The 25127-nt window shown below is 42.4% G+C and overlaps 7 protein-coding genes across 7 annotated transcripts in view; 4 read left to right on the plus strand and 3 right to left on the minus strand.

Moving 5' to 3' along the window:
• Positions 1-1765: 1765 nt before the first annotated feature.
• On the minus strand, positions 1766-2570 carry LOC128718075 (aprataxin-like). Its single transcript, XM_053811748.1, has 3 exons — positions 2379-2570; positions 2053-2278; positions 1766-1926 (listed from the first exon to the last, which is right to left on the minus strand). The coding sequence occupies exons 1-3, from the start codon at positions 2568-2570 to the stop codon at positions 1766-1768; spliced, it is 579 nt and encodes a 192-aa protein (XP_053667723.1).
• A 2278-nt stretch (positions 2571-4848) lies between these two features.
• On the plus strand, positions 4849-5458 carry LOC128706770 (trafficking protein particle complex subunit 6b). Its single transcript, XM_053801713.1, has 3 exons — positions 4849-4923; positions 4993-5256; positions 5333-5458. Exons 1-3 carry the CDS (start codon positions 4849-4851, stop codon positions 5456-5458), a joined length of 465 nt encoding a protein of 154 aa, XP_053657688.1.
• Positions 5459-5654: 196 nt separating this feature from the next.
• On the plus strand, positions 5655-7327 carry LOC128718076 (tRNA (guanine(10)-N2)-methyltransferase homolog). The gene is made up of 4 exons (XM_053811749.1): positions 5655-5720; positions 5798-6662; positions 6723-6921; positions 6991-7327. The coding sequence occupies exons 1-4, from the start codon at positions 5655-5657 to the stop codon at positions 7325-7327; spliced, it is 1467 nt and encodes a 488-aa protein (XP_053667724.1).
• Positions 7328-7665: 338 nt separating this feature from the next.
• Positions 7666-10475, minus strand: LOC128719829 (ADAM 17-like protease). Its single transcript, XM_053813467.1, has 7 exons — positions 10403-10475; positions 9556-10319; positions 9281-9475; positions 9028-9166; positions 7996-8901; positions 7763-7922; positions 7666-7702 (listed from the first exon to the last, which is right to left on the minus strand). The coding sequence occupies exons 1-7, from the start codon at positions 10473-10475 to the stop codon at positions 7666-7668; spliced, it is 2274 nt and encodes a 757-aa protein (XP_053669442.1).
• A 367-nt stretch (positions 10476-10842) lies between these two features.
• On the plus strand, positions 10843-12785 carry LOC128707799 (methionine--tRNA ligase, mitochondrial). The gene is made up of 4 exons (XM_053802755.1): positions 10843-10930; positions 11049-12026; positions 12090-12284; positions 12355-12785. Exons 1-4 carry the CDS (start codon positions 10843-10845, stop codon positions 12783-12785), a joined length of 1692 nt encoding a protein of 563 aa, XP_053658730.1.
• A 771-nt stretch (positions 12786-13556) lies between these two features.
• Positions 13557-25127, plus strand: part of LOC128718077 (uncharacterized) — a 41891-nt gene continuing 30320 nt past the window's right edge. Inside the window, exon 1 of the mRNA XM_053811751.1 lies at positions 13557-13737. Coding sequence (XP_053667726.1) covers positions 13557-13737 — 181 coding nt within the window. The remainder of the gene's footprint in view (positions 13738-25127) is intronic.
• LOC128710369 (uncharacterized) lies at positions 14256-24722 on the minus strand. Its single transcript, XM_053805422.1, has 8 exons — positions 23570-24722; positions 23072-23295; positions 22833-22991; positions 22643-22772; positions 17326-17565; positions 15499-15610; positions 15016-15282; positions 14256-14889 (listed from the first exon to the last, which is right to left on the minus strand). The coding sequence occupies exons 1-8, from the start codon at positions 24720-24722 to the stop codon at positions 14256-14258; spliced, it is 2919 nt and encodes a 972-aa protein (XP_053661397.1).

Consider the following 25127-nt stretch of genomic DNA (forward strand, 5'->3'; position numbering starts at 1 on the left):
TTCTTTTTACTTTAATGCCTTTTTCATCTCTGGCGTTCGATTAGTTTGTCTACAATTTTTAGTTCAAACAGCGTAACGCACTAATATCACTTTATCGGACATACGGAAATTATATTCAATTATAAATTTGAAAAAAAAAATCGTTACTGTTCGTTAGCGTTGAAACAGCATTTTTTTCGTTAAAACGGCCAAGCTGTATCGACTTAATTTCTCACGTATCCGGATGGACGGACGGAGGAACGATCCGGATGGGATTTTGTCACGCTCCTGTCGTGTGAAGATCGACGCCGTTACCAATTCACCACCGGTCCGCGCCATTGAAAACATAAAATTAAAAGAATCTTTGGGGCTCATACCGTTCATTCGTACAAAATTCAAAGCGCTTGTCTAAGCATTAGCGCTCAACGCGATTAACACGCTCAACGCACTCGACGCGCTCATGCGCTTGTTTGAGGCTCGAGCTATCTCGTGCACAACGCTCGTCTTGTTGAGCGCGAGCGGTGCGCTTAGCTCATTAAAATGAGCTACTTGACCTAACACTATTCCGGCCCCCTTCGTCCCGTCTTCGTCCTTCACTTGCCAACCATAAACGCTACATTCTTAGTTTGTTTTTGTTATATCTGTTACGGCCAACTGAAATTTGAACTGTCACGTCTAAGAAAGTTGTATTTTGTTAGCTGGGTATTTGGGAACGGTCAATAGGAGAGTGTAGGAGAGTTCAGTGCGAAATAGACAGAGCGAGGAAGCGGCAGCTAGGCTCCAGGAACTGGACTAATTTTTGAATTTATCATAACATTTTTCCTCTTTTCTGTTATCACCTGTTTATACATATTAGTGGCAAAATAAATTACAAGAATTTCCTAATCCATGGTACAACAATATCCATTTCACTCCTGATCTGTGCTGTGTTTAATTTCAAGGGTTCTTTCCTAACTCTTGTTATTATTTTTTGCTAACTTTGTAAACCCGATTTATTATAACCACGATGTTTAGTAATGCAGTTGACATTTATGAAAAGATATTCGAAATAAAGTCCTCCTGTTTTTTATTCACATCCTAGGATTGTAGGAATTCATAATGTGCTGTGTTTAATTTCAAGGGTTCTTTCCTAACTCTTGTTATTATTTTTTGCTAACTTTGTAAACCCGATTTATTATAACCACGATGTTTAGTAATGCAGTTGACATTTATGAAAAGATATTCGAAATAAAGTCCTCCTGTTTTTTATTCACATCCTAGGATTGTAGGAATTCATAATGTGGATTACTCGATTGCTTTTCAGTGCTTATACCCGTTTTGTTTACCTCGAGGGGTAACCTTGTTTATCGCAAGGGACAATTTTTATTTCACTACATCATAAGTTATCGATTTGTTAATTTGTACTCGTTTCTCTTACTCCAATAAAGCAGCGTACTACACAAAGTACCTACTTTAGACATGGTACTTCATACACTCAAAACACATTGTCCTTTTTTAAATAACGTTTTACGTTAACGTTTAAAGGATTTTAGTTGAAAGTCCTCACGTCGTCGAGTATATTTTGTGCTTTTTTTTACATTTCCATCGTTAATCGAAATCACAATCATTAATAAACCACTTAATGACTGCAACCGGTGCATACATGTTTCAAATTATTATTTGAAACACTATAATAGAGTTTAATTCAAAGAGAATGGATTTTGTTCGTAGGTCGATAACGAACCAAACCGCACAAAAACGAATTAATGAAAAATACAAAATGGCTAATCACTTAACACAATGAAAGCTATTTATTTACATGGAGGGTGATGTGTTTCTTCATTTCGTAAAGATGATCCGTCTGAAATGTACAAATGTTACACTTTAGAGGGCCTTCGCGTAACGATTGAATGTGCGCATCCGACCGTTCATAGATTTTTCCGTATTGCTTCAGCTCCTTCAATACCGCTGCATGTAAAAATAAAACCAATATTTTAGCTTGGTGTTAGCAGAAATTAACTTACCACAATGATTCACCCTTAATCCATTCAATCTAATATCTTGGTGGGCTCTTTAAGTAACTAGATAACTTACCTTCATGCGACCGGAATATTTCGGAATTGAAAATTGTCCAATGATGTCTTCTTTTCAAGCTTGGTGAATCAAAATCGTTTGAAATTACATGCAAATGCAAACGCTTCATGTGCGGTTTCAGATGGTATCCAAAATTGAACTGCGCCTCATCTAGTCCCATGTCTTTAATAACGCGTATCCCCAGCTGATACATGTCCACCAGCAGCTCAACATCTTCGATGGTCAACTGAATCGTCCGTTTTTACACCACATATAGCAAATACAATTTCATTTTGAATAAAACAAAGGGGTTTGCTAGTAAAAGGATCTATTAGGACACTTCTTACCTCATGCAGAGTATCTATAGCTTTTCTCGGTAGCACCATAAAATGATTGCGCGCCTTCGGATGTAGATCTCGGATTGCGATAGATTTACGCGTACTATTTAAATGTAACTGTTCGTCCGCTAACTCGCGCACCAATTGATAAGACCAATGTTCTCTAACCAACTTGGCGTATTCCTCCTCGGCGTTAGTCATGATGGGTTACTTTCCTTTCACTGACGACACTGCTCACTTGGATCTTGTGAAACATACTGACTGACTTATCAGTAGGAAGCCACGTTCGAACCATCTTATGTTCAACCCGAGACGGAATGTACAAAGTAATTTTTTTATGTAGAGATTTGTTGCCTCAGTTTAAAATGCAGATAACCTCCTGCCAATCAGATTTTTTTGTCTGGGAATGTGCACCATTTCCTCGTATGTATACAAGATCTTTTCATAACACTTTGTATGTGTTGTTAGTTCATATTATGTTTACGAAACAAAACTCGAAAGGAAACGGTTTGTTTATGCTATAATTGAATCCCCTCATTTAGAATCGATAGGCAAATCGAAGGCCGTAAAAGGAATCAACAAAGTATGCGAAATATTGAGATGGTCTTAACAATTCCTTACTAATGTGAGCAAATGTACAACAACACATTGAAATTTGTTCATATACAAATGATACATACATCACTAAATGAGCGAGCTCTATCATGCGGACAAGGTTTAAGCGACCCTTTTCTGTCGTATTTCATACAATTTTCCCTACTGCAGCATTTTTCGGAGGGCATCAGTGGGGATGGGACTTTTGAGAGTTCGTTTAGCTTTAACATCCTTTTACGCGCGAAAACTATTCTCGTCGGACCGTTCAGTCGTATTCTACATCGACAGTCAGAGTGAATGAAAATACTTTAAATGTGTAAACTGCAAAACTGATTATTCATTTACAATGAACAATATGTGTTTGCTGAGTAAAGATGTACCATAACAATTTTTTAAATAAAAAAGGTCTACCAAGCATAATGCCTAAGTGTTTTTTTTTGCATCGCTCATTTAACAAAGCAAAAATTCAATATTTTTGTATTGCAAGCAGTTAAAAATTTCTCAGTAACCTATACGGGGCAATATAAGAGTTTTGTTTGCGTAATAAACTCAATCTCTAATCAAAGAAAGCCAGAAATGGCCGAACTAGAGCTCTTGAGGTTGTGGTGTCCGATAAAGAAGAAAGAAGGTGGGTTGGGATAAATTCCATTTTTTAAGACAAAAAACTGGTAAAAAATTCCACATGGAAAACTCACGGAAAACTGCGAAAACTTCTCATAAAATACAGCGAAACAAGGCTCTATCGGTAATAAATAATGCTTGAATACCAATGGAAAACTTTGAAAAGTTCCTGCCTAAATTGTGTAAATGCGTAACGAAAACTATTCTAAATCTCGAGGAAACCTGTGGAAAACTAGGTAAAATTCAATGTGTTAAAAGTCGTGGGACACTGTCAAAAAATGCTGTTTTATCAGCAGTTCAATCCAGATTTTTGGTCTCAGTGTCTTATTGAAAATCGCGTTCATCGAGATATCTCAATAGAAGCATACAAAAGTAAAATATGGTCGATACCCGAGATACGCGGATAATGCGTTCCAGAGAAATCCGCGTATTTCGAATATCGGCGTATCTCGAGTGTCCTCTAAAACATCGTCTGTATGTCGTATTAAGGGATCAAATACTTATTTCCAGATTACAAAGCTACAAAAAAATTAAAAAACTGTACGTTGATAGGAAACGTTTAATAGAACATATTTTAGTCTAAGTTAATAAAATTGCATGCAGTCATTTTTTATCTTTTTTCTGTCTAGCAGAATGTAGTCTTTTCCCGAGTTACGCGACACTCGAGTTACGCAAATTCGAGATACGCGAATCCCAAAGTTTTGACAATTTCGTGTAATTTTGTATGTGGAATTGAAGTTGGTATTTGTCAAGTTTAATTTTTTTCCAAAACTACGTTACATTTTAATATTAAAAACATAAATTTTGGTAAAAATTTACTGTTATTGTCGAAATAAACATAAAAAAGCTTACATTCGAAATTGATATTTATACGTTTATTTAAAAAATTACACTAAAATGTTTTGAAAAATAATGTTCACAATGAGGAAAAGTCTTATCAGAAATGTTATTCTGCATGCAAAATTCCGTGAAATGTCAATTTTGGCACATCGAATCATATCGAAAAGACTAATTATAGTTGCGAAATTTGTTGTCCATATAAAAACTGGCTTGGAAATCTAAATGTATAGTGTGTCATGCCAAAACGTCCCAAAATGAAAACAATGTTGTTGCAACCCTTGTGCAGGAAGATATGTTTGTTGGGTGCGCAGATTATCCGTGTAAACAGGGCGTACACTTTAGGCTAGCTGGGTTGTTTATGAAGCAAAGATTGTCGGAACTTTGTTTTACGTCCTCAGCTAGGCTGTGAAAATACACTATCTCGATGGCAGAGGAAGCAATTTTTGAATTCTTGCATTCGGAAATAGTAAACTATACACTAACAAAAGAAAACAGCAAGGCAAGTAAGAGTACTCACTACTTCTAGCTAGCCAAATAATAGTTTGCTTCACCTTTTCATCGTTTGCAGGAAAATGATCTTTCTACGCTAGAATACATTGGTTTTACTACCGGGTATAGAATAATTGAGCGGCTAACTCGTGAATGGCCACGGTTCAAGGATGAACTGGATACGATGAAGTTTATATGTACTGATTTTTGGAGTTCTATCTACCGGAAACAGATCGACAATTTGCGTACTAATCATCAGGGGGTGTATGTGCTGCAGGACAATGCGTTTCGATTTCTTACTCGACTCTCGTCTGGCTCTCAGTATCTAGAACATGCTCCAAAGGTAATGGGAATGCTGCAAGTTTCTATATGTTGGTGCAGAATAATGTTTTCGTTTTTTTGGGGGTGGAATTTTCCAGTTCGTTGCGTTCACCTGCGGTCTAGTGCGGGGTGGTTTGGCCAATCTGGGCATTACGAGCACGGTCACGGCGGAAGTACAGACCATGCCTTCGTGTAAATTTCACATTCAAGTTAATCGGACATAAGATGGGGAAGGACGATTATTTATTTCCAATATTCCATTATTGCAAATGAAATAAAATAACAAGAGCAATGTCACGGAAAGAAGAAAACGTATGTTGTTTGTTTATGTGCTAGAACGGTGAGAAATGTCATTTGCGTTGAACGCTACAGTGAAATCGGAACGCATGTGCTCGCAGCACAGTAGATTGATACGAAAAGATGAGTGGTGCAATGAAAAAATACGTCCTTTGGTTTGCCCAAGAGCACGTAGACTTCCGACAGGCGGTAATTATCAGATTATTGTTTTCTTACATTGCTCTAGCGTTTGTGTGTAATATCATACCTTCGTTTACTTCCAACAGGAAATTGCTTCCTTGATGCGTATATGGAACATTCAAATGGATACATCAGCTGATCATAACCCGGAACGACCGTTTTGGGTAGTGGGAATGGCGAACGACGATGCAGCCCGTAAGCTGGCCTCACGATCAATGTCGCTTCGATGCATTTTTGAGCTGTGGGCACATTCCAACCAGGGTTTAACAAACTTCCACGCTACACTTGACAACTACATCGAAACAAACCGCAAATCCCTTGCGAATCATTTTGCTGCAAAGAACTCATTTAAGATAACCGTTGAAACATACAACAAACACTTCAGCCAGAAGGAAAAGGTCGCTAAAATCGAAACCATGCAGTATCTCCCGGTGGAAGGGCCTGTAAATCTGAAGACGCCGGATATACATTACTGGTATATTGAGTTTTGGGGATTGGATCCAATGAATGTTCCGGAACAACCGCACGATGTTCTGTTCGGTCGCTGGATAGCGGATGGGAAGCGTGATATGATAAATGAAATATCGCTGAAGCATCGTAAATTTATCGGGAACACCTCAATGGACCCGCAACTGTCATTACTGATGGCAAACCAAGCACTCGTTCGAAGCGGCGATTTGGTGTTGGATCCGTTTGCGGGATCCGGTTCGTTACTCGTTGCCGCGGCAAAGTTTGGCGCGTACGTAGTCGGAGCCGACATCGATTACATGATCGTACATGGGAAATCGAAACCAACGCGAGTAAATCAGAAGGTCAGAGAGGAAGATGAAAGTATCTATGCTAACCTGCAGCAGTACAGTTGCGGAGGATTGTTCGTTGATGTACTAATAGCGGACTTTTCGCGAAGCATCTGGGCAGAAAATATGGTCTTTGACAGTATTATCACAGATCGTACGTAGGTTCTGAGAATCTTTCAGTGCAGAGAATTTATTATTTTTGGAAACATTTCAGCTCCCTATGGCATTCGTGAGGCTACGGAGAGAATTGAGTTTAAGGCTCAGCGTAAAACGACTGTGATGACGGAGGATGCAGTGCACTATCCGTCTACCTCGCCGTATCAGCTGTGTGAGATGTATAAGGATTTGCTACAATTTTCGGCTCGTCATCTAAAGCTTGGTGGTCGGTTGGTTTGCTGGTTTCCTATGTTGAGGTATACAATTGCCACACATTCTTGCAGGTCGTTTTGCATGTATAATGTTACGTGCGTATGTTCTTTCAGAAAGGATCAAGATTCTGACGTAGTGCCTCGTCACAAGTGCCTGCAGTTGGTAGCCAAATCCGAACAACCACTGTCGGGGTACAGTTCCCGACGATTATTAACTTATGAGAAGGTATCCGATAGTGAAGCAGAACTCAATGCTTTCGAAATGCCAGATACAGTGGTGCACAATTTTCGCCAGCGCTACTTCACCCAGCTGGCTGAGGATAATGGAACGCGCAAAGAGCGGCGTTTAGCGTTGCGTGAGGTTGGTAGGGAAGAGGCAAAGAAACGAGGCAAACAACAGCAACCGGATGGTAAATGGCGCTACACGCAAGAAACACCGGATGCAAATTAGTCATGCGCGATATTGTGATGGAATCGGGAAAGAAAATAAATTGACGAAGGAACGACTCATTTCGAAGAGGATATTTACTCGAATCGTGACAAAGATTATATTTTTGCATTCATATTTACTGCGCTCGTTTTTTCGACAGTTAAAACTACAATTGTGCTTACGGTAGCGGGTTAATTGTTTGGGGAAATGATCTTCTTTGTGATGGTTATTTCATAATAATGAATAGGGTATGAAAAGAGCCAAACACAATTCGACGCTACTGACTAGATTACGGTTACCAAATATCCCACCTCTTGCGGTAGGAGAATTCACATTGTGCTAGAATAGAATATTGAAATTCACATTCTTGCAACGGTTATCTTTTGTCTCGGTACCCTGTTACGAAGAAAAAAAAAACACATCAATTTAAGCTCCACTCGAGACAGGAATTCTTACCTTATATGAATCACCCGTCTTCGATCGCTCGGGTGTATGAGATCCAGCTTTTGGCTCCACTCGTACTCCTTCCAATCCTCTTTCCTCTTCTTCCTATCAAAGTATGCGATAACACAGCTGACTGGAATCCAAAACAGAGCTGTTAGCATGACAACCGCCACTGGAATCGACAAAACCCAGAAAAAGAAACTAAATATCATCGACGGCTAGGAAAACCTCACGCAAATACTTACTGACAATGTTGTCGCGGAGGAATCGCAACACCTTGTTGATGTTAATCTCCTCAATAATGTCCCAAAAGCGTTCCACCACATCCTGGATCGTTTTCTCGCACATGCCCTTATTACAGAAACCCTGTATGCACGGTGTTCCATCCGGTAGCACATCTGGTGGCTCTACCGGAAAGCATGTCTCGTTGATGCTCTGCCGACAGCAGCGTTTACAGGCATCCGCTATGATATCGCACATACAGCTCTGCAGTCCCTGCGTCTCACAATACGGCACACACTTCCCATTTCGACATTGGCCTCGCTCCTGGCACATTGTGCCATCGCTCATCGGAGGACTCTTCGGACATTCGGCATGATTCCCTGTGCAACGTGCTTCCTGTTCACAAGTGGCGTACTGTGCCTCGCGACACTTCACCCCAGCCATCATGTACTGGCAGTTCTGACAGCAGGGTGAGTTTTTATCGCTGCACACAGCTCCTTGATTGCGTCGTAGCTTGCAATTCTTATCGCAGCACGCATCATTATCCTCAGTACCTAGTAAGCCGGCATCGCACTGTTCATCACCCTCGACACGCAAATTGCCGCAGAACGATTCTTCCGGTTCGGAAAAGCAGCGCCCCGACTTCGCTTGCAATACTTTACGGATTGAACGCAACGAACAGGGTGAAAATTTCTTATTGTTTACGTCATAGCCACTGACGGAGTAGGTATACATTAGGAAGCTACCGCCCTGGGAAGCACTTGGTGAACACTCCGGAATGTCGGGATCATGTTCGGAACCCCAGTTGTGGCCAAACTCGTGCGCCGTTACAAGATCCGCTTCGCGCGTTATCACACGCTGTCCATAGTGATTGCGAGAACTGCTGAGACCCGAGTTGAGGTACAGAGTGTAGCCATTTTTGAAGTATTCTGTTGAAGGTAAACAATGTTTTGCGAAAAAGATTGAAGTAAAATAATATTTAACCAAATACGGTAATGTTATTGAGATAATGACAATCATTTTAAAGTGAGAGATAAGCAGTATGCAAACTAGACCTGGAGTACAAATGCCGCCAACGGAATTACGACGCGGAGAACCAACGTATGCTAATCCTAGAATTCCTCCTTCAAACTTAAGATCTGTAAAAAGATGCGCTAAGCAAAAATCCTTATGGCTGTACTCCCGGGAGAATACCTACGATTGTTAATTTTACCAATTTCAAGCAGCATGTAATATAGATTTGTGTTAAAATTGTTAGTTGTGGCCTTAGAAAAAAGCTGATCTAACTAAATGTAATTCAAGACTTACCTCGAGTAGGTTTCGAACATCCCACTTTTCACGCACCATGTTATAATGGGCCTCGCCGCCACGTACTCTTGTCGGTTCTGAATGCACCACGATTTTTTTAATCACGAAACCCATCCCTTTAAATCCCTCCTGATCCGAACGATCCTGCCAGATGGTATCGTTGTAAATCTTATGAACACGATCGATAAGGCTTATCTGAAAATAGAGAAATAATGTAACAGCAACGAACGAAAACATATGAACATACTAACGAAATATTGACCATGAACACGTACCAAATAATTAATGGTAGTTTTAGTATTGCTTCCACCCATCTCCTGGAAGAAGCGATAATCTGCCACGAGCAACAAAGGGCAGCGAGTTTTTGTCGGTGTATACTCATACTGATCCGCCTGTCTTTTGCGACGAGTTTTTTTACTGTCCTGCGAGTCTGTCGCATGCCACACCGTTTCCGGTGTTGGGTCATTGTCGGTTTCATACACTTCCACACCATCCTCATATTCATCTTCGTCCGGTTGTCCTTCTAGTTCAAGACCCTCTTTGACATAGCCGCACGTACGCGGTACACCCAAATCTCCCGAAATGGCATCGACCTGATCCCAGCTGAACTTGATATCGGACGAGCGGTATGCAATCATGTGTTTATCGCTCAAATGCGGTAAATGGCGCCACGATGGTTCAATGTGATACGTTTCGTCCGGCAATACGACCGAAGCGGTCATCACACCATCATCGATGTGTGCATTTACATGGGATTGGATTTCACCAAACAAACGGCCCTTAAAAAAATTGCTACGATCGAGATGAACGATCGATTTGCTTCCATTGCCATCGACGGAATAAGCCCGAAAGTTACTGTGCAGTACGGATGTATGAGGATGTAAAATTAGGCGAAACTTTCTTCCCAACACCTTGAACTCCACCTCCTTAATCGTGTTGAACGGGTGGTTGCTGTGTTTGGTACCGCGTTTCTCTATTCGATGTGAAAGATCCTTCGCGTGGAGCGTTTCGTAGTACTTGAGGTTTTTATGCAGTTGTCCTGTAGAGCAAGAGGACAGCAACGAGTTTTGTTTATCAACGAATGAAGCTGATATAATAATCATACTGGGCAAGAATATTTACCTTGCAACGGAGCGATAAACACGGCAAACGAAACCACTAACACCACGGCCAACATGATGTTAGGGACAGACATATTGACCTGAATAGAAACTAAATTCTTCGATAAACTATTCCTGTGTGAAGACTGGGTTTGTTTTTCCTTTGGGTTAGTCGATTTTTCACCAATCCGTTTTCGTTGTCAAATTGACAGCAGTTTGTTGTCACTCATTGTGTAAATGCGATAGGAGACGGGTGCCTTATCCTGCTTCAGCAGAGCATGTCAAACGCAATCAGCTGAGCAATGTTTTGTTCTTATAAAAACACGCAATTGGTAACATCTGCATAAAACATGCAATCCGGCTTTTGATAAAGTTGTATAAAATATCTCATCAAGCGTATTGAACAGTCAGTGAATCGTTTAGAATTAAATGTCCTTATTACGGAAGTTATCGTTCAGTAACATGGCTAACCGGTGGCTTGTTACAAGACGACTCTCTTCCCAAATGCAGCCCTCCTTCGTTACCACTCCAATATTCTACGTTAATGCAGGTGAATAAAGGCGCTTTATGAATGATCCCTTTTAATGACAGTGGCAGATGTGAAACATAGTTAGTGCGTAGATAAGCTGGATAAGTAATACTGTATTGCTATTTTTTCTATCATCCAGCACCTCATATAGGTCATCTCTACTCATCTGTGATTGCCGATGCGATTCATCGCTTTAATAAAATGACCCGGTCGAACAAACCCGACGATTGCTTTTTGAGCACAGGAACCGATGAACATGGACTGAAGATTCAACAAGCCGCTATAAAGCATTCTACCTCAACCGAGGATTATTGTAATGCTATTGCTTCGAAGTACCGCGAACTATTTGGCAGATTCAAAATCGACTACACACGGTTCATCAGAACTACCGACACAGATCATCGTCAAGCAGTTCATGCTTTCTGGAGATCGTTAGCCGCCTCCGATAGTATATACACGGCGAACTATTCTGGCTGGTACTGTGTACCGGACGAAACATTCCTCACCGACAGTCAGCTGAAGGAAAATGAAAGGGGTGAAAAATGCTCCATCGATTCAGGGCATCCGGTTGATTGGACAGAAGAAGAAAATTACATGTTTCGCTTAGGTCGCTACCAGGACGATGTGCGGTATTGGGTGAAGGGCCTCGAAGGGCGCCGGATTCAACCCGACAAATTTGCTCGCATACTGCTGGGCTACTTAGAGGAGCCTTTACCCGACATTTCTATTTCGCGACCAATGAATCGGGTATCCTGGGGTATTCCTGTGCCATCAGACCCGTCGCAATCGGTGTACGTGTGGCTTGATGCACTGGTAAACTATTTAACGGTTGCAGGATATCCCAAAGAGAACTTCTGTACCCGATGGCCGCCGACGGTGCAGGTTTTGGGAAAAGATATCCTTAAATTTCACGGAATCTATTGGCCTGCCTTCTTGATGGCTGCCAATTTAGAACCACCGCAGCAGCTGTTGGTACATTCTCACTGGACTGTTGATAATCAGAAAATGTCGAAAAGTAAACATAATGTGGTGGATCCGAACGAACGAGCGGAACTGTTCACACATGAAGGTCTTCGCTACTTTCTACTACGTGAAGGTGCGGCACACAGCGATGGAAGTAAGGGATAATTTACTATCGTTTCCATTTGATCCTTTGTGTTGAGAGTAATTTTCTTCGTAGATTACAGTGATACAAAAATTCTGCGAGTCCTGAATTCGGAACTGGCCGACACACTTGGAAATCTACTTTCGCGATGTTGCGGTAAAGCGCTCAACGCTGCATCTATTTTCCCGGCGGTAGATGTCGATGCTTTAGAAGCGTTGAAAGAAGTTGATGCTACAAAACGGATGCTGGAAGCACTGGAAGAAATGCCAGGTACGAAGAGAAGACCTTACTTATATGGGTTCTTAAAAATAATTAATGATTACTGTTGACGGTATTTCAGACAAAACACTAGGTCATTACAAAAATTACAACTTTTACCTCGTAGCTGATACGGTAGTCCATTTACTGCACACTGCAAATAATTTCTTCGAAACCACTGCACCGTGGAAACTGAAGAAAAGTGATAATTGTGCTGATCGTGCCAAGCTTAATACCATACTTTCTATAACAATGGAGGTGCTTCGTCAGGCAGGAATCGTTACCCAACCGATCGTGCCCGGGCTTTCGATGCAGTTGCTGGATAAATTACAAATTTCTCACTCAGCACGATCGTGGAATGATCTGAAGGTACGTTTTTCAACGCGGGATACTCCGTTGGCTGAAGGCGAATGCATACTTTTCCGGCGTATTGTACCACCAGCTCCAACCGCTAACGAACTGGATCGTCCAGAAAAACATTCATCACTAAAAAAGCGGAAACAGTCGTCGTGAAAATGTCGATACTAGAGCGATTGACAATAAAGTTGCTTGCGGTGACTGGGTGGCTTGAGCTTTGAATCAGAGAAAAATGGCTTCATACTGGAATCGTGCAAAGTGGCTGCGTTCGGTGCTGTCAAAGTACATGACGGTACGCAGCCAAACAGCCTTGTGACAGCGTCAGACGTGTTGACGTTCGTCATCTGGTGTATGTGGAAAGTCAGCGAAACGCAGCAACGGGAAATAAATATAAATTGTGCCGTTTCGGTTTGCATTTTTGTGTTTTGTCGTGTGGCAAATACGATCTCGCAGTATTTTGATGGCATCTGAGTCAAAATTTTGAGTGATATTATGAGCTTGAATTGTAATTTGTCAGCCAACTACATGCGATCATTGTTGATACTCTGATACACCTCATCATCATCATCATTGACATCATCGGCTTTGGCATCAACGCTCTATCAATCCGGTTCGTGTTTGGAGAAAGTGTTTTGAGGACACCATTATTACCGAAAGGTTTGCGTACCACCAATACTTTGCGTGCATATTCTCATAAGAATTGTTTGTGGTGATCCAAAATTATTGCCATTAAAGAAGAGCTAATAGCGCAACAAAAGAAACAGTGTGATTGCCTCTCTATACATTTACCCTGATCTGTTGTACGGCTGTGATTGAATCTAGCGAACCCCAACTCTATAGCAATCAGTGTTATCTGAAGATCTCCGTTACGATAAAAGTGAACCGCAGTGAAACTTTATCGTACTGGTATTGAATAACGACGTCTCGATGGCATCCAATGCTCCTCCAGGTGGAAAAAGTGACACGTCACGGAAACCACCTGTGATAAAGAATCCATTGCTGAGCTCCCAGGTTACCGGACTGACGCTGGACGATTTTGCGCCGGTTGCGGTGTTGTTGCCAGCTGCGCCGCTACCACCCGTCGTAAGGGAACCATCGGAATCAACAGGTCAGTAGCAAGAAACCTCACTTATACTTTCTGCTGAAGAAAACATTTGGAATTTGTTTAGGAACTGTGGAAGCCACTAACATAACGTAAAACATGTAGGTGGTTTTAGACCAATAAATTTAATATAACTTCTTTTTTTACAATATTCCCATTAGCAATTACTAAATATACATTATGATAAATATACATTATCTTCATACAGTTCCAGAATATCATGATGCAAAATTTTAAACCTTGAATATTGCAAATATTTCACGTTTACGGAGACTTGATACAGCCGTTAGTTTCGGAAGTGTTCAATGGAATACGGAAATGGGTTAATCAACTCTTGAGCTGAAGAATGTTACATTTATTTTTTCTTCACAATGGTAGTAAGTTTCATGTAAACACCAGTCTACTTCATTTGCGTTATAATTAAATCTGTTTGCTGATAGCGGCATTATTACATACTAAAGCGAGGAGAATATATAAAGATACTCATGTTCTAAAATCTAACGTAAGATGAAGGAAGCAGCATCTCACTTTGTACGCCGTGTGCCAAGGGATTCACCACCACGGTAGATTGGTAACTCTTTCGATTGCCGTCGCTTGCGAATGCAGTATCGTATGAGCAGCACGAGCAGTATGATCAATGCGATGAACAGCAGTATACCGAGCACGACGGCGGCAATGCCTGCCTCATTAAGCCAGATGTCTGTTACGTCCAGATTAAGACTGCGCACGTTTCGACTGACATCGTACGCCGTTACGGTTACGCGCGGTTGACAACAGGAAGCCGTATAGCTGGCCCTCACCTCGTCCCGTGTTCCCGCTGTAAAAGGTGTCTTATAGAGAAGACCGGCCGGGCTCGAGGAGATGCGCATCAGTCCAGTCTCGTAGTCTCGTGCCATCACCTCGAGCGTCCAGAAAGCTCCGGTACAGGTGGCTGGTGTTGATCGGCCCTCGCAACGACTGGAATAGGTGTACCAGAGCGAGGGACGAGTACTGTCGGCTAGACCAGCAGAATCGGATACGGTCACCCAGGCTGACTGTGACACCGTATCAACACCAGTGGTGGAGAAAGTTACCTTGTCGCGGGAACCAATTTCGGCCGTTGATGTCACAATTAGCGCAACGGTCACGGGGATTGACTGGCCTGGGCTTAGTGTTACTCTGATGATGAGAATTAAACGAACAATAGGGCGAAATACATTAAACAATTTGCAACAATTGCAAAGATTACAATAGTTGATATTATTTTCTTAAGCGTGAAGCCTTACTATTCTAGTTGGTACTTACTGCCCGGGATTAAGCGATCGCAGGAATGCTAACTCGTCCGTGACGCGGAAGAAATACGTTATGGGGGTCTGTCGGTAGTTGGTAACTTCAAAGTATAATTGCAGAGCTTGTCCACGGGCTCCTATCAGCTGCGAGTTAACACCAACATCAACCTTAGTGATTGCCTGGATCGATGCACGGCCGCTTATGATGCCACTATCTTCATCGGTTAACTCCGTTTGGCGCGCAAACCTGTGCTCTTCGCCATTCGATCGTGGCAATTTTGAGCTGAAGGATGCATAATGGAAATGTGTTATATTATTGCCCAGTCTGTATGCTCACAACATCGCAGATCTAATATCGATTGTTATAGAATTTGTAAACGATACGTATCAGGTGATCGTGCTATAATTCCATGTTACACTATTCTCGAACGGATTAAACTGTTGGGTTGTGTAGTTTTAAAAATTTGTTGAACAGTTTAATTCAACCAACCAGTCTTACCTTCCACCAGTGTAATGTTCCAAGTTTAGGTTTCCCTCCACATTGTTACTTATTGATTCCTCTGCCTCCTTTGCCCAGAGCTCTGGCGCCGTTGCTGAATCTGGTCTAACTTCTATAAAGAAAGCAAAATTTAACAAAAGACCTCCGAAGCATGTATTTTTTTCATCTCTGACATTCGAGAATGAAGCTTGGTGCTTCGTATTATGAGATGATAACCGTCCCGAGGCGATGAAACTGTGGTTTGCTTTGCAATGAATCACCCGCTGTCCATTTAATTTCTGCCCTGCCACAATCTGGATTCGGTCAAAGGTTACTTTCTCGGACAATGGTTGTAGCATATCAGGGCAGCTGGATCACATCATTCTGGTGACTGGCGTTCTTTGTTTTGTCTATCGACACCCGCTCTTCTGTTGCTTCCAGTCTTAAGTTTCTACGCTAGTTCCACCCTGAGCAGATGGACAGCTTGGAAAAAGTATCGCAAATATTAGGGTGACGCATAAACATAGATTTGTGTTTACGGTGTATACAGAATAACACACCCACATATACAAACATTCATTCGTCTCGGCATGCTGAGATCATTACGAAACTCATGATACGCACATTGTATCGAATTCATTCTTGCTGACTTCCAAACCTCAAACCTAACAAACAGCGACTATCCCCCAGTTTGAATCCACTGCCCAACAACCGTGCATGTCTCTCTCGCTCTCGTTCAGAGGGTGTATGGTATGGCGTTGGTGCATGCGATCCATGGCGAAAGAATCTCATTTACTCACGCTCGTCCAATCGCACATCATCGCATCCGACCAAGCCCTTGAGTGACGCGAACGGAGAAAAACCTGCGCCTGCTTCACACGCGATCAGTCAGTCGAAAGTAACGGAACGGAACGCATCAAACCCTCGCGTTTTCGAGGGTTTAGTGTGGTTGAATTTTTATTTCCAGAGAACCGAATCTTGTGAGTAGGATAAGGTTAGTGTATCATACTTCTTCATTAAAAAGGTCGAATCTGAGGTGAACTTGTCTATTGTGGTACAAAAAAAAACACACACACAAACAAAACTGGAAGCTTGTGCGTCGTAAGGTGGTAATTTTCTTTAGACGTGAAAGCTTCCAAACACTGCATGGAGTTAATTCCCGTCAATGAATGACGGTGCGACAAACGTGTTGCAAATTGTTAAAACGATAGTGAATCACAAAGCCAGCGTGCTGTACCGTAATCGTGCACTAACATTGTATGATTACAGCGATGGCGCCAAACACAAGGCAGGGGAGTAGCCTTTAACATTGAGGTACAATCCCGTAACGTTGCTAATGCTTCCTGTGACCTTCTTTTCGACTCCTTTTCCCCGTGCCGTTCATTCGTGGCTGTTTATTAATTTTGTCTGACTCTGTCCTACTGGAGGGAAACATGGGGAATGGTGCTAGAGCGATTTAGTGATAAACCAGTGTTTTGATGAAAGCTGTAATTTTTTTTTAGCTTTGATTGCTGACCTTTCTAGCCACTAGGAAAAAAAGGTCGGAAAAGGGTTAAGTTTTGTTCATTTTTTTGTTTTCGCTGTTTGCTTAACGGAGTTCGCTTATCAGCGTCCCGTTCTATGTTTATTGATCGCGTGTGCGAGTGATACGTCATCGAGTGTTTAGTATTCAACGAAACACACTCCCAGCGTAGCATCATTATATGTATAACAAAACTCTGTTTTCTACTGCTTGTTTTTCCCTGGAAGAACTAGGCATGGGAGTATGCTTCGGTTCTATAAATATCATATTGGATTCATGTGATAGCCACTGTACAATTTGCATACTAAACCAGGTGCAATACATACCATATGTGTCAATTCCGTGCCAATAGATCGGTCCAGACTTTATCGTAACGTTAAAGAGGTTCGCTGGTGCACTTGAAGACGATACGTTTAATCGATAGTGTCCCGGCTGTGTTTGGTTTAACAGGAACAGCAGCAAAGGAGTTTCTTTCGGATCGTCTGATTTGACCTTGTCAGTAAGAAGTGATGTTGTATCGGTTGGGTTTTTGTGATCCTTGTCGTGAATTAAATCGATCACAGATCCTAAAAGTTTGCAGGGAGGAAATAATGTCGTAGAGTTAAAATTAGCCCAACGATTCCGTGGCGATGTTTTCAATTTTCGTCTTTTACGGTGTTGATGTTCATATGGATCGTACTACGATTTGTGAATGATTTGAATGTACGCATGAGTGTGTGTGTGTTAAGTGGAGAAAAAGCAATTCCTAACGGATGAAGCTCCAAAGCCAAGGATGTGGTGTAGGCTTGCCCACCAATATGAAATGTATATTTCTTCATTGTTCGCCCACTGCAAGCTAACGTATGCTAATATGGAAATACCATGTTGCGTGAAGCTAGTCGTGCACTGCCAGTCCTGAATTTAGCTGTTGCTTTTGTTTTGCTATGTGTTCGTGTAAAACAAACAGACGAAACCAAATATAATACAAATGAATGAATGCACATACATACAACGCAACAAACACTGAAAGCATGCAGCAAAACAAAACGGAGAAGAAAAAAATAACAAAGTGGCCTGGGCGCGAAAGACGCACGCAACGATAAGAAACTGGGAATGTAATCTATGAAAGGTCTGGCAAACGACGAGAACGTGGTGGAATTGTTTATGTCCATCGCGCACATGGCGTTGGGATGGAAACGGTGCTACGGTAGTGTTGGTGCTGCTGCGATGGCTGCTTTTGGATAAAACAGCTGGGTTTTGTTTACGATCTTGAATGCAAGGGAGAACGAGAGAGAATACGGTAGGGTGAGAGTATAAATGTGAAATGAGAAGAAAGCATAAAGAGAAAGATAGAAAATGGAAATGGCCCTCTAACATTACATACATTACAACGTATTAGGTGCGAATGCCAATTGACAGAACAGAGAGTAGGGAATGTAAATGTTTATTTACCTTCGTATAGAACTTGTGCGTTATGTTTAAACTTTTGAGTGATTTGCTTGATCAACCATAATTATGGAAATCATTAATGATTTCACTGTACTTCTACCGGCTATAAGTGACAGCACCAGAAATGTATTTCTCCTTTTCTCTGTCTTTACCTCACCTTCAATGCTAGGAGTAACTGATTCGGGCTACTGATAATCAGCAAAGTGAACCACAATGTAATTAGGGAATTAAAAAAAAAACATAAACACTGTTTGCTGTCGAAAGAAGCCGTATGCCCCGTTTTCTTCACACTTTGTTTATACTGTTTTACTGAGATACTTTCAACGTTTTCTGAATGCTCTTGCTGTGAGGGTTGGTCGAACGCAGAGTAGTACCTAATCTTTTAATTATGTAGAAGAGTTTTTCTTTCAACGGGAGTGCATCGACATACATGTTTACGGTATCCTTTGTCGGTATGATAATTGGGGAAGCCAAAACAATTTTCGAAAAGTGCTTAATTTTGTTTTCTATGTCATCAATTCATTCCCAATTGAAGCACTAATTGTGCGGTATTGTATGCGGTACCCTACATACTTTTGTGAATGAGAATAACCGAAAAAGTTGATCGCGAAAACGGAATTTTACTATGTTGTACAACAAAAAAGCAGAATTGCATTTTTATACTTAACGATCAAGTGGGAACGGTTAGTATGTGTGTCTGTGCAGTACGGTGCTGAGAAACGAAAGTGAGACAAATGCACCACATCTACCCCACCTACCCCTGCACACCGTTCTCTTACGCTTCGTTGTAAAACCGAATGAACCAAAAAAATTTCACTTTCCTCCATGGAACATAGCGCTACAATACCTTTCCAGTGCGGCCAATGACGTTAAGGTTGCGATCGCACTTTACGGGGCGGAACACCCAACCCCATTTGATAACCCTAGTCGAATGTGGCTGCCCTGGAAATGGTTGACTGCGCGCACGGCCATACAGAAAGATGAAACAATTTGCAATTTAGTTCAAAGCAAAATTATGCACCCAAACCGGGGATTTGAAAAGTTCGATGGCAGCGTTACAGACTGTAACGTCACCGCACATTCGTTTCTGTGCATGTGTTCGAGCGATCCCTCACCGTGAAGGATTCACCTGCGCAGATGTTGTTTTTTTGTTGTTTTGATTGCGTACAGCCGTACAGCAAACCTAGCTGACGTCATCGCTCTCTCGCATGTGCTTGCTCACGAGTCGCGATCCGCGAGTTAACAGCGCGTGTGAGCAAACAGTAGAAACGCATTACATTTGCTCACCAGCGGCAAGTGAGAACGGGAGGTCGCAGCAGGACATGAGAGGATTGAGCGTGCAAAAGAGAAAGAGTATGTTGTGTTGAATTCGGTAGTTGTCAAAAAAGGCAACCACAATCATAGAACCGAAAGGGGCTAAAGAAACGCGATTCAATTCAGTGGGGCATCGCGGCAGTGGCGCTTGGTAGCTGGAAAGTGTTAAAAGCTGTTTGAAGAAACGTTCCGCTACGATTCTCGTAGGTCAAAAGTCGTGTTGTTAGTGGTTTATAGATGAGAAAGGTGTAAAAGTCGCACGTAAAATAGTGAAGGGAAGAAGATTTGACGTGGTTGTCACAGGCATAACCACCAGACCTCATTGCAGATGCTTCTGCGTTGCTTTGATTCTCTCTCGTTTGAGGTAAACATTCGCAAGAAGCATACGGGGTAAGTACACGGTCGTTGTTGTGCCAAATTTGCGAATCAATTGTGCAAAGGTGGTGTGACTGTTGAATGTAAATTTCTCTGTTGTTGTTTCTATGAATACTGTGCGTTAGTTGTGATTCGTGTCCTGTTGTTGCTTAGCTAATACGTAAAGAAAACGTACAGGGTGTAGAGGTTGGTGAGATGAATCATACGATAGAGTGAGATTTACTGCGGTGAAAGTAAAAAACAAACATGTGCGAGTGAAAGGAAGCAATGTTGGAAAAAATCTAGCTAGTCTGTGATTTTGCGCAATTTGTGTATGCTCCCTAGGGTATCCTTGCCAACAAGAGCAGGGAGCATATCCACCTATGATGTGAGCGGGAGAGTGCGCGTGTGTTGGAGGTTGTTGGTATGGTGACGCCTTTTGTTTTGATTCACGTCGATGCCATGGAAATGGTTGTAAACGTTCGGTGTAAATTATTCAAATTCGAAATACTAATTCCGTGCATTTCGGTGCAATGCAATGGGCGGAAGAAATAGAGCAATCATCGTATCGATCAACCTTTAACTTCATTGCGCAGATGGCAGGGAGGAAGACAAGATCTGTTCCACGATCTCACAAACAAGCTAGTACGGTGTGTATGTGTGTGTTTGTTCCATAGTGCGGAACGAACACGTGTAAAACCTGTTGTTTGAATCGTGCAAACGCGTCATATGGTTCAAGGTTGCCACCGGTGGGACGCCGACAGCGCAGATTATGAGATGTGCCGTGCCGTGCCGGTTTGCAGTATGTGTGAACCCTCCTTCGGACTTGGGTTGGTCTCTGCAGAGACGTAATCAAAACCGGCTTTACTTACCTCCTGGTTACTGTGCATGGACGCAGTTGCTTAGGCTAATAGTTATTTCTGGAGCGCAGTTCTGGTGAAGGTTTCATAGTGACCTCTAACGGGTCCGTGCGTATAACAGACGGGCCTCCTTCAGTTAACAAAGCAAATGATGAGTAGATCCGTGTAACTGACCATTGTAGTTTCTTAAAAGTATCGGTTAGAATGTGTTAGTTAATGATCGGTTTTATTTTTCGGAAATTGTTCGATACACTAAGCACCTAAAGGTGTGTGAAATATGACAACATAGCTGAAAACAAATGGTTAGGTTATAATGGTTATAACGCAAGGCATTTGGAAGGAACGTAAATCAACAGGAAGCACAAAAACGATCGCAAACACACAAGACACTGCCCACAGATTGACCCATGTCCCAACCCAATGAAACCCATCGCATCGCAGACTGATTTATGGAGATGATTCATGTTTGTTTTCTTTTCATTAATTATTTACAACAAATATAATCGCTTAATAATGTTAACACGTAAAATAGGAGTTATCTTAAAGCTAAAAAAGACGCGTTTTTTTTCCCGGTTACAAGTGCAGCTTTCTGTTTCAACCTGTTCACGATTTCTTGATCGGTGGTAAAGGATTGTCTATTACCGTCGCGGAAGGCTTAGCAGTAGACGGTTGAAAGAGAATAGACATCAAACGATCATGGAAGGTTTGCGTTTTAGGATCGTATGTTTAAGTACAATATTAGAATCCTCTTGAGTTTAACTTAGCAAATATACAATTTGTACTTGGAAAAGATTTTAACATTGGCCAGGCTTAAAAAACACTCGATGGTAAACAAAATGAACGCGATGTTTTGCGCGTTGTTTTTCTCGTTGGCTAGCGAACGTGCAATGTTGTGTGCAACGGCGTCCAACTTGCGTTCAACTGGCGACGTGGGTTTACGTAAAATGCCCTCACAGTGGTTAGTGCCCATGCAAAATAGCGATTGTTCCGTAGTATTATTTTTCGTTTGTTTACTGCTACTGGTTTGTCTGTAAAATGGATATTGCGCAATTGGGGGTTTTTACGAAATGTATGACTGCTCCAGGATGTAGTTATTGAAGTTGAAAGCTTTTCGGAATATGTTGTAATGCATACAGATAAATTCAGTAAAATTCTTCCATTGTTCATCGGTTCCGTTTGCAGTGGAGTGAATACTACTAAGTATGGGTAAACGATGTAAAAAACCCAACAAATCTGGAATCAATGTATTAGGTAATTTAAAAATTATTAAATGATTGAGTTTAATGTAAGAGAGGAGAACGAACGAGCCTAATGTATACATCAATACGTTCACGGGCCCTGCTATGTGTTTCTATGCCTCTGTAAAAAAGACTTTAATGCCGGTTGATTGCATTTTGGAAGGAAAAGTGTTAAACTGATCTGCGCTTGAAAGCATATCGATGCCGGTAACAATGTACGTAACACCAAAACCCGCCAGCCAACAATAAGCACATTTTCACGACATGATAGAATTGACAAATGAGGAGCAGTATATGGAGTACATATAGATGGAGCAGTCTCTGGTGTGATGATTGTTTCGTTGATGGATAAGGTTTCGAAAGACTGATAATGCAAGGGTTCGGCGGAAACAAATGGTGTGACATCCATTCCCATTATGGAAGAAGGTTGTTTATGGGGTTCTAGTCACCATTGGGCGTTTCCAGGGTAGCCTGGTCGATGAGACCGTGCAACTTGAAGTACAAGCTGTTCACATCCTCCCCGACGCTGACCGGAATGGTTTGCGCTCCGTGCAGATCGTGCTGGGACAGCAGGGTTGTCTGCAAAGCGAACAGGATGAAATCGTCACGTAGGAATGTGAAAAATAGTTGAAAACTTACCAACACTGGATTGCTGCCAAAGTATCGATCGATTTCGAAGTGTATCACACGACCTCCAGTTTTGTGGGCTAGCTCGTGCAGTGCCGTCTGGTTGGTCATTGGTTGATCCAATTGCTGTTTGCTATCCAGAATCTCTTCACCAAACCAGATAACGTAGAGCTACGGGGAAAGAGCATGTTAGGACAACATTGTTATACGAGCTGCGCAAGGATACTTTTCGCCAAAACCACTGCACTCACCCGAATTCGTTTCTTGAGTAGAGTGAGCGCTGTCATGCGTGACAGCTGTGCGTCGGTTGTCGCTCTACTGGTGGCCAAGAAGATAGCACTATCGTACGGTATCTCTTGTGAGGTTCGTAATATACTGTAATACTCGCTACCACCACGATCATAACTGGGTTGCAGTAGATTGACCGCCTCCATCAGGGTCTTAGTGTTACGGAAAGTAATGGATTTGGATATGCCTGTGAAATGGAGTAACATACAGTTTAGACAGCGCATCAGAAAGCTGTCAGACATTCAACACCAACATCTTCGGTGTAATCTAACGTGCTTTTCTTCAACAACACTGTAGAAGCTTGGCATCATGTTCACATCTTGATTGTTGGGCTTTTGGATCACGCTTTAGTTCATGACAAATTCACCAGTAAACATTTGCCTACCCACGTGCTACGTGATAAAGCAGTGTGGACGTGACGGGTGTGGATGAATGTAATTGTGTCCAAGGGTCAGACTTACCGGTAGCGTTGTAACGCATCAGGATCGCATCAAGTGGAGACTTCGGTACAAGTGACGCCTCCAGCACCTTCTTGGTAAATGCTAGCGAGTCGTTCGAGGTGTCAACGAGAAAAGCTATCGGCATCCGGAGGTTCTTGTCAGCGATCAGCTGCGCCAACAGTTCCGGTTTGGAAAGCTTGCTCTCGTCGAAGCCACTTCCTCCGGTAGGAGATGATGGGACTGGTTTCGTGGGTCGCAGAGGATGCAAATCGACCGGTGGATGATCAACGTTTCCGTTTATACCTTCCTGTTCAGGGCTGGTACCTAGTAAAGCTCCCGGGGGAATCGTGGTAGTGGTAGCCAGCTGCAGAACATCGTCTTCCTGCGTGTCTTCTACATTGTTCTCCCCATCGGGTGAGGTGAAGTGTTCGGCACTGTCGTTCACTCCAGTTCCACCACTGCTACCGGTGTCGGCACCGTTGTAGAGATGATTGGTCGTCTCCGAGGGTAAATTCTGGTGCAGATGATGGTGCTCCAAAGCTCTGCTGCTTAGCGTCGGTTCCTCGCGAGAATGATGATGTACCGCCCGGTGAAGGTGCTGATCTTCCGGGGTTTCACGAGCCGGTTCCTGGTGTTCACTCACGAATGCCTGTGGCGCGCTAGCACGTGCTTCATTGTCTGTGCTAGACGACTGTACGGATTCAACACTATCGTTTCGTTCACTCGACGTAAGCAAACTGGACCCGTAGTCAGGAATTGAACTACTAGTAGTCAGGTACTGGTCGTCAACCCCGCTCAGCTCTGAACTGTTGAAGTTATCGGGGTATATGGCACGATCTTCCTCGCTACTACCGAGCGATCCCGGTCTACGATATTGGTGCGCCGGATTGGTGTGCGGTTGATAGTATACGCTATCCAGCATATCACTCGGTGGTAATATATCGGAGGACGCAGCTGCTGGGGTATCGGGGGTAATGGGGGCAGATTCACCCTGCATCACACCCGTACTACCACCGTATGCGAGAAGTGTACTAGTGGCATCCGCCACCAAGCTTCCATAGGAACTCGAATAACTGTCCCCTTCCCGACCGTCTTCTTCCTGCAGCTCTAGCGCGGACGTTTGGCGGGAGATGGACACTAACGCTAACACTAACACTAGTATCGGAGGATACATGATGGTGGCTCTTAGTTTTGAGTTCGCGGAAATTTCGTGTAGGTTCAAAATCGATGTTGTCACTGTTTTATTATAGCGATTGTTTTCGAAAATGTCTCTGCTTCGTACTTCGGTAACGGTATCGTAGCACTTGAGGTACACATTAAAAACAAAACAAAAAAACTCACAATAGCGTTACAGTAACATCGGTCAACACACCGTTGTGGTTTAATCGATTACATCACTGCACGGTCTGTAAATAGTAAACAAATTAAAATATCTATCATGACATTAGCAGTGTTGTTAGTTCACTAAAGTAAACAATGGCTTAGGTTTGTAGAAAATTGTCACCAGAATTGTGGATCGTTCTAACGATCCATATTTGTTGTGGATGTTGATGCTTAAAAGAGAACTTGCGTGCTGTGT

This window comes from Anopheles marshallii, chromosome 2 (genome assembly GCF_943734725.1).
Source record: "Anopheles marshallii chromosome 2, idAnoMarsDA_429_01, whole genome shotgun sequence".
Taxonomy (NCBI): domain Eukaryota; kingdom Metazoa; phylum Arthropoda; class Insecta; order Diptera; family Culicidae; genus Anopheles; species Anopheles marshallii.

Coding starts and splice junctions, on each gene's coding strand:
- LOC128706770 (XM_053801713.1), top strand. CDS start 4,849: ATGGCAGAGGAAGCAATTTTTGAATTCTTGCATTCGGAAATAGTAAAC. Junction 4,924..4,992: donor TAACAAAAGAAAACAGCAAG/GCAAGTAAGAGT, acceptor CATCGTTTGCAG/GAAAATGATCTTTCTACGCT. Junction 5,257..5,332: donor ATCTAGAACATGCTCCAAAG/GTAATGGGAATG, acceptor GGAATTTTCCAG/TTCGTTGCGTTCACCTGCGG.
- LOC128718075 (XM_053811748.1), bottom strand. CDS start 2,570: ATGACTAACGCCGAGGAGGAATACGCCAAGTTGGTTAGAGAACATTGG. Junction 2,279..2,378: donor CTATAGATACTCTGCATGAG/GTAAGAAGTGTC, acceptor CGGACGATTCAG/TTGACCATCGAAGATGTTGA. Junction 1,927..2,052: donor AATATTCCGGTCGCATGAAG/GTAAGTTATCTA, acceptor TTTTACATGCAG/CGGTATTGAAGGAGCTGAAG.
- LOC128707799 (XM_053802755.1), top strand. CDS start 10,843: ATGGCTAACCGGTGGCTTGTTACAAGACGACTCTCTTCCCAAATGCAG. Junction 10,931..11,048: donor AATATTCTACGTTAATGCAG/GTGAATAAAGGC, acceptor TCTATCATCCAG/CACCTCATATAGGTCATCTC. Junction 12,285..12,354: donor AGCACTGGAAGAAATGCCAG/GTACGAAGAGAA, acceptor ACGGTATTTCAG/ACAAAACACTAGGTCATTAC.
- LOC128719829 (XM_053813467.1), bottom strand. CDS start 10,475: ATGTCTGTCCCTAACATCATGTTGGCCGTGGTGTTAGTGGTTTCGTTT. Junction 7,923..7,995: donor CCTCCGCGACAACATTGTCA/GTAAGTATTTGC, acceptor TGTCGATTCCAG/TGGCGGTTGTCATGCTAACA. Junction 7,703..7,762: donor AGACGGGTGATTCATATAAG/GTAAGAATTCCT, acceptor TCTTCGTAACAG/GGTACCGAGACAAAAGATAA.
- LOC128710369 (XM_053805422.1), bottom strand. CDS start 24,722: ATGTATCCTCCGATACTAGTGTTAGTGTTAGCGTTAGTGTCCATCTCC. Junction 22,773..22,832: donor TTGGCAGCAATCCAGTGTTG/GTAAGTTTTCAA, acceptor TTCGCTTTGCAG/ACAACCCTGCTGTCCCAGCA. Junction 15,611..17,325: donor GCACGGAATTGACACATATG/GTATGTATTGCA, acceptor CTTTCTTTATAG/AAGTTAGACCAGATTCAGCA.
- LOC128718076 (XM_053811749.1), top strand. CDS start 5,655: ATGAGTGGTGCAATGAAAAAATACGTCCTTTGGTTTGCCCAAGAGCAC. Junction 5,721..5,797: donor ACGTAGACTTCCGACAGGCG/GTAATTATCAGA, acceptor TACTTCCAACAG/GAAATTGCTTCCTTGATGCG. Junction 6,922..6,990: donor TGCTGGTTTCCTATGTTGAG/GTATACAATTGC, acceptor ATGTTCTTTCAG/AAAGGATCAAGATTCTGACG.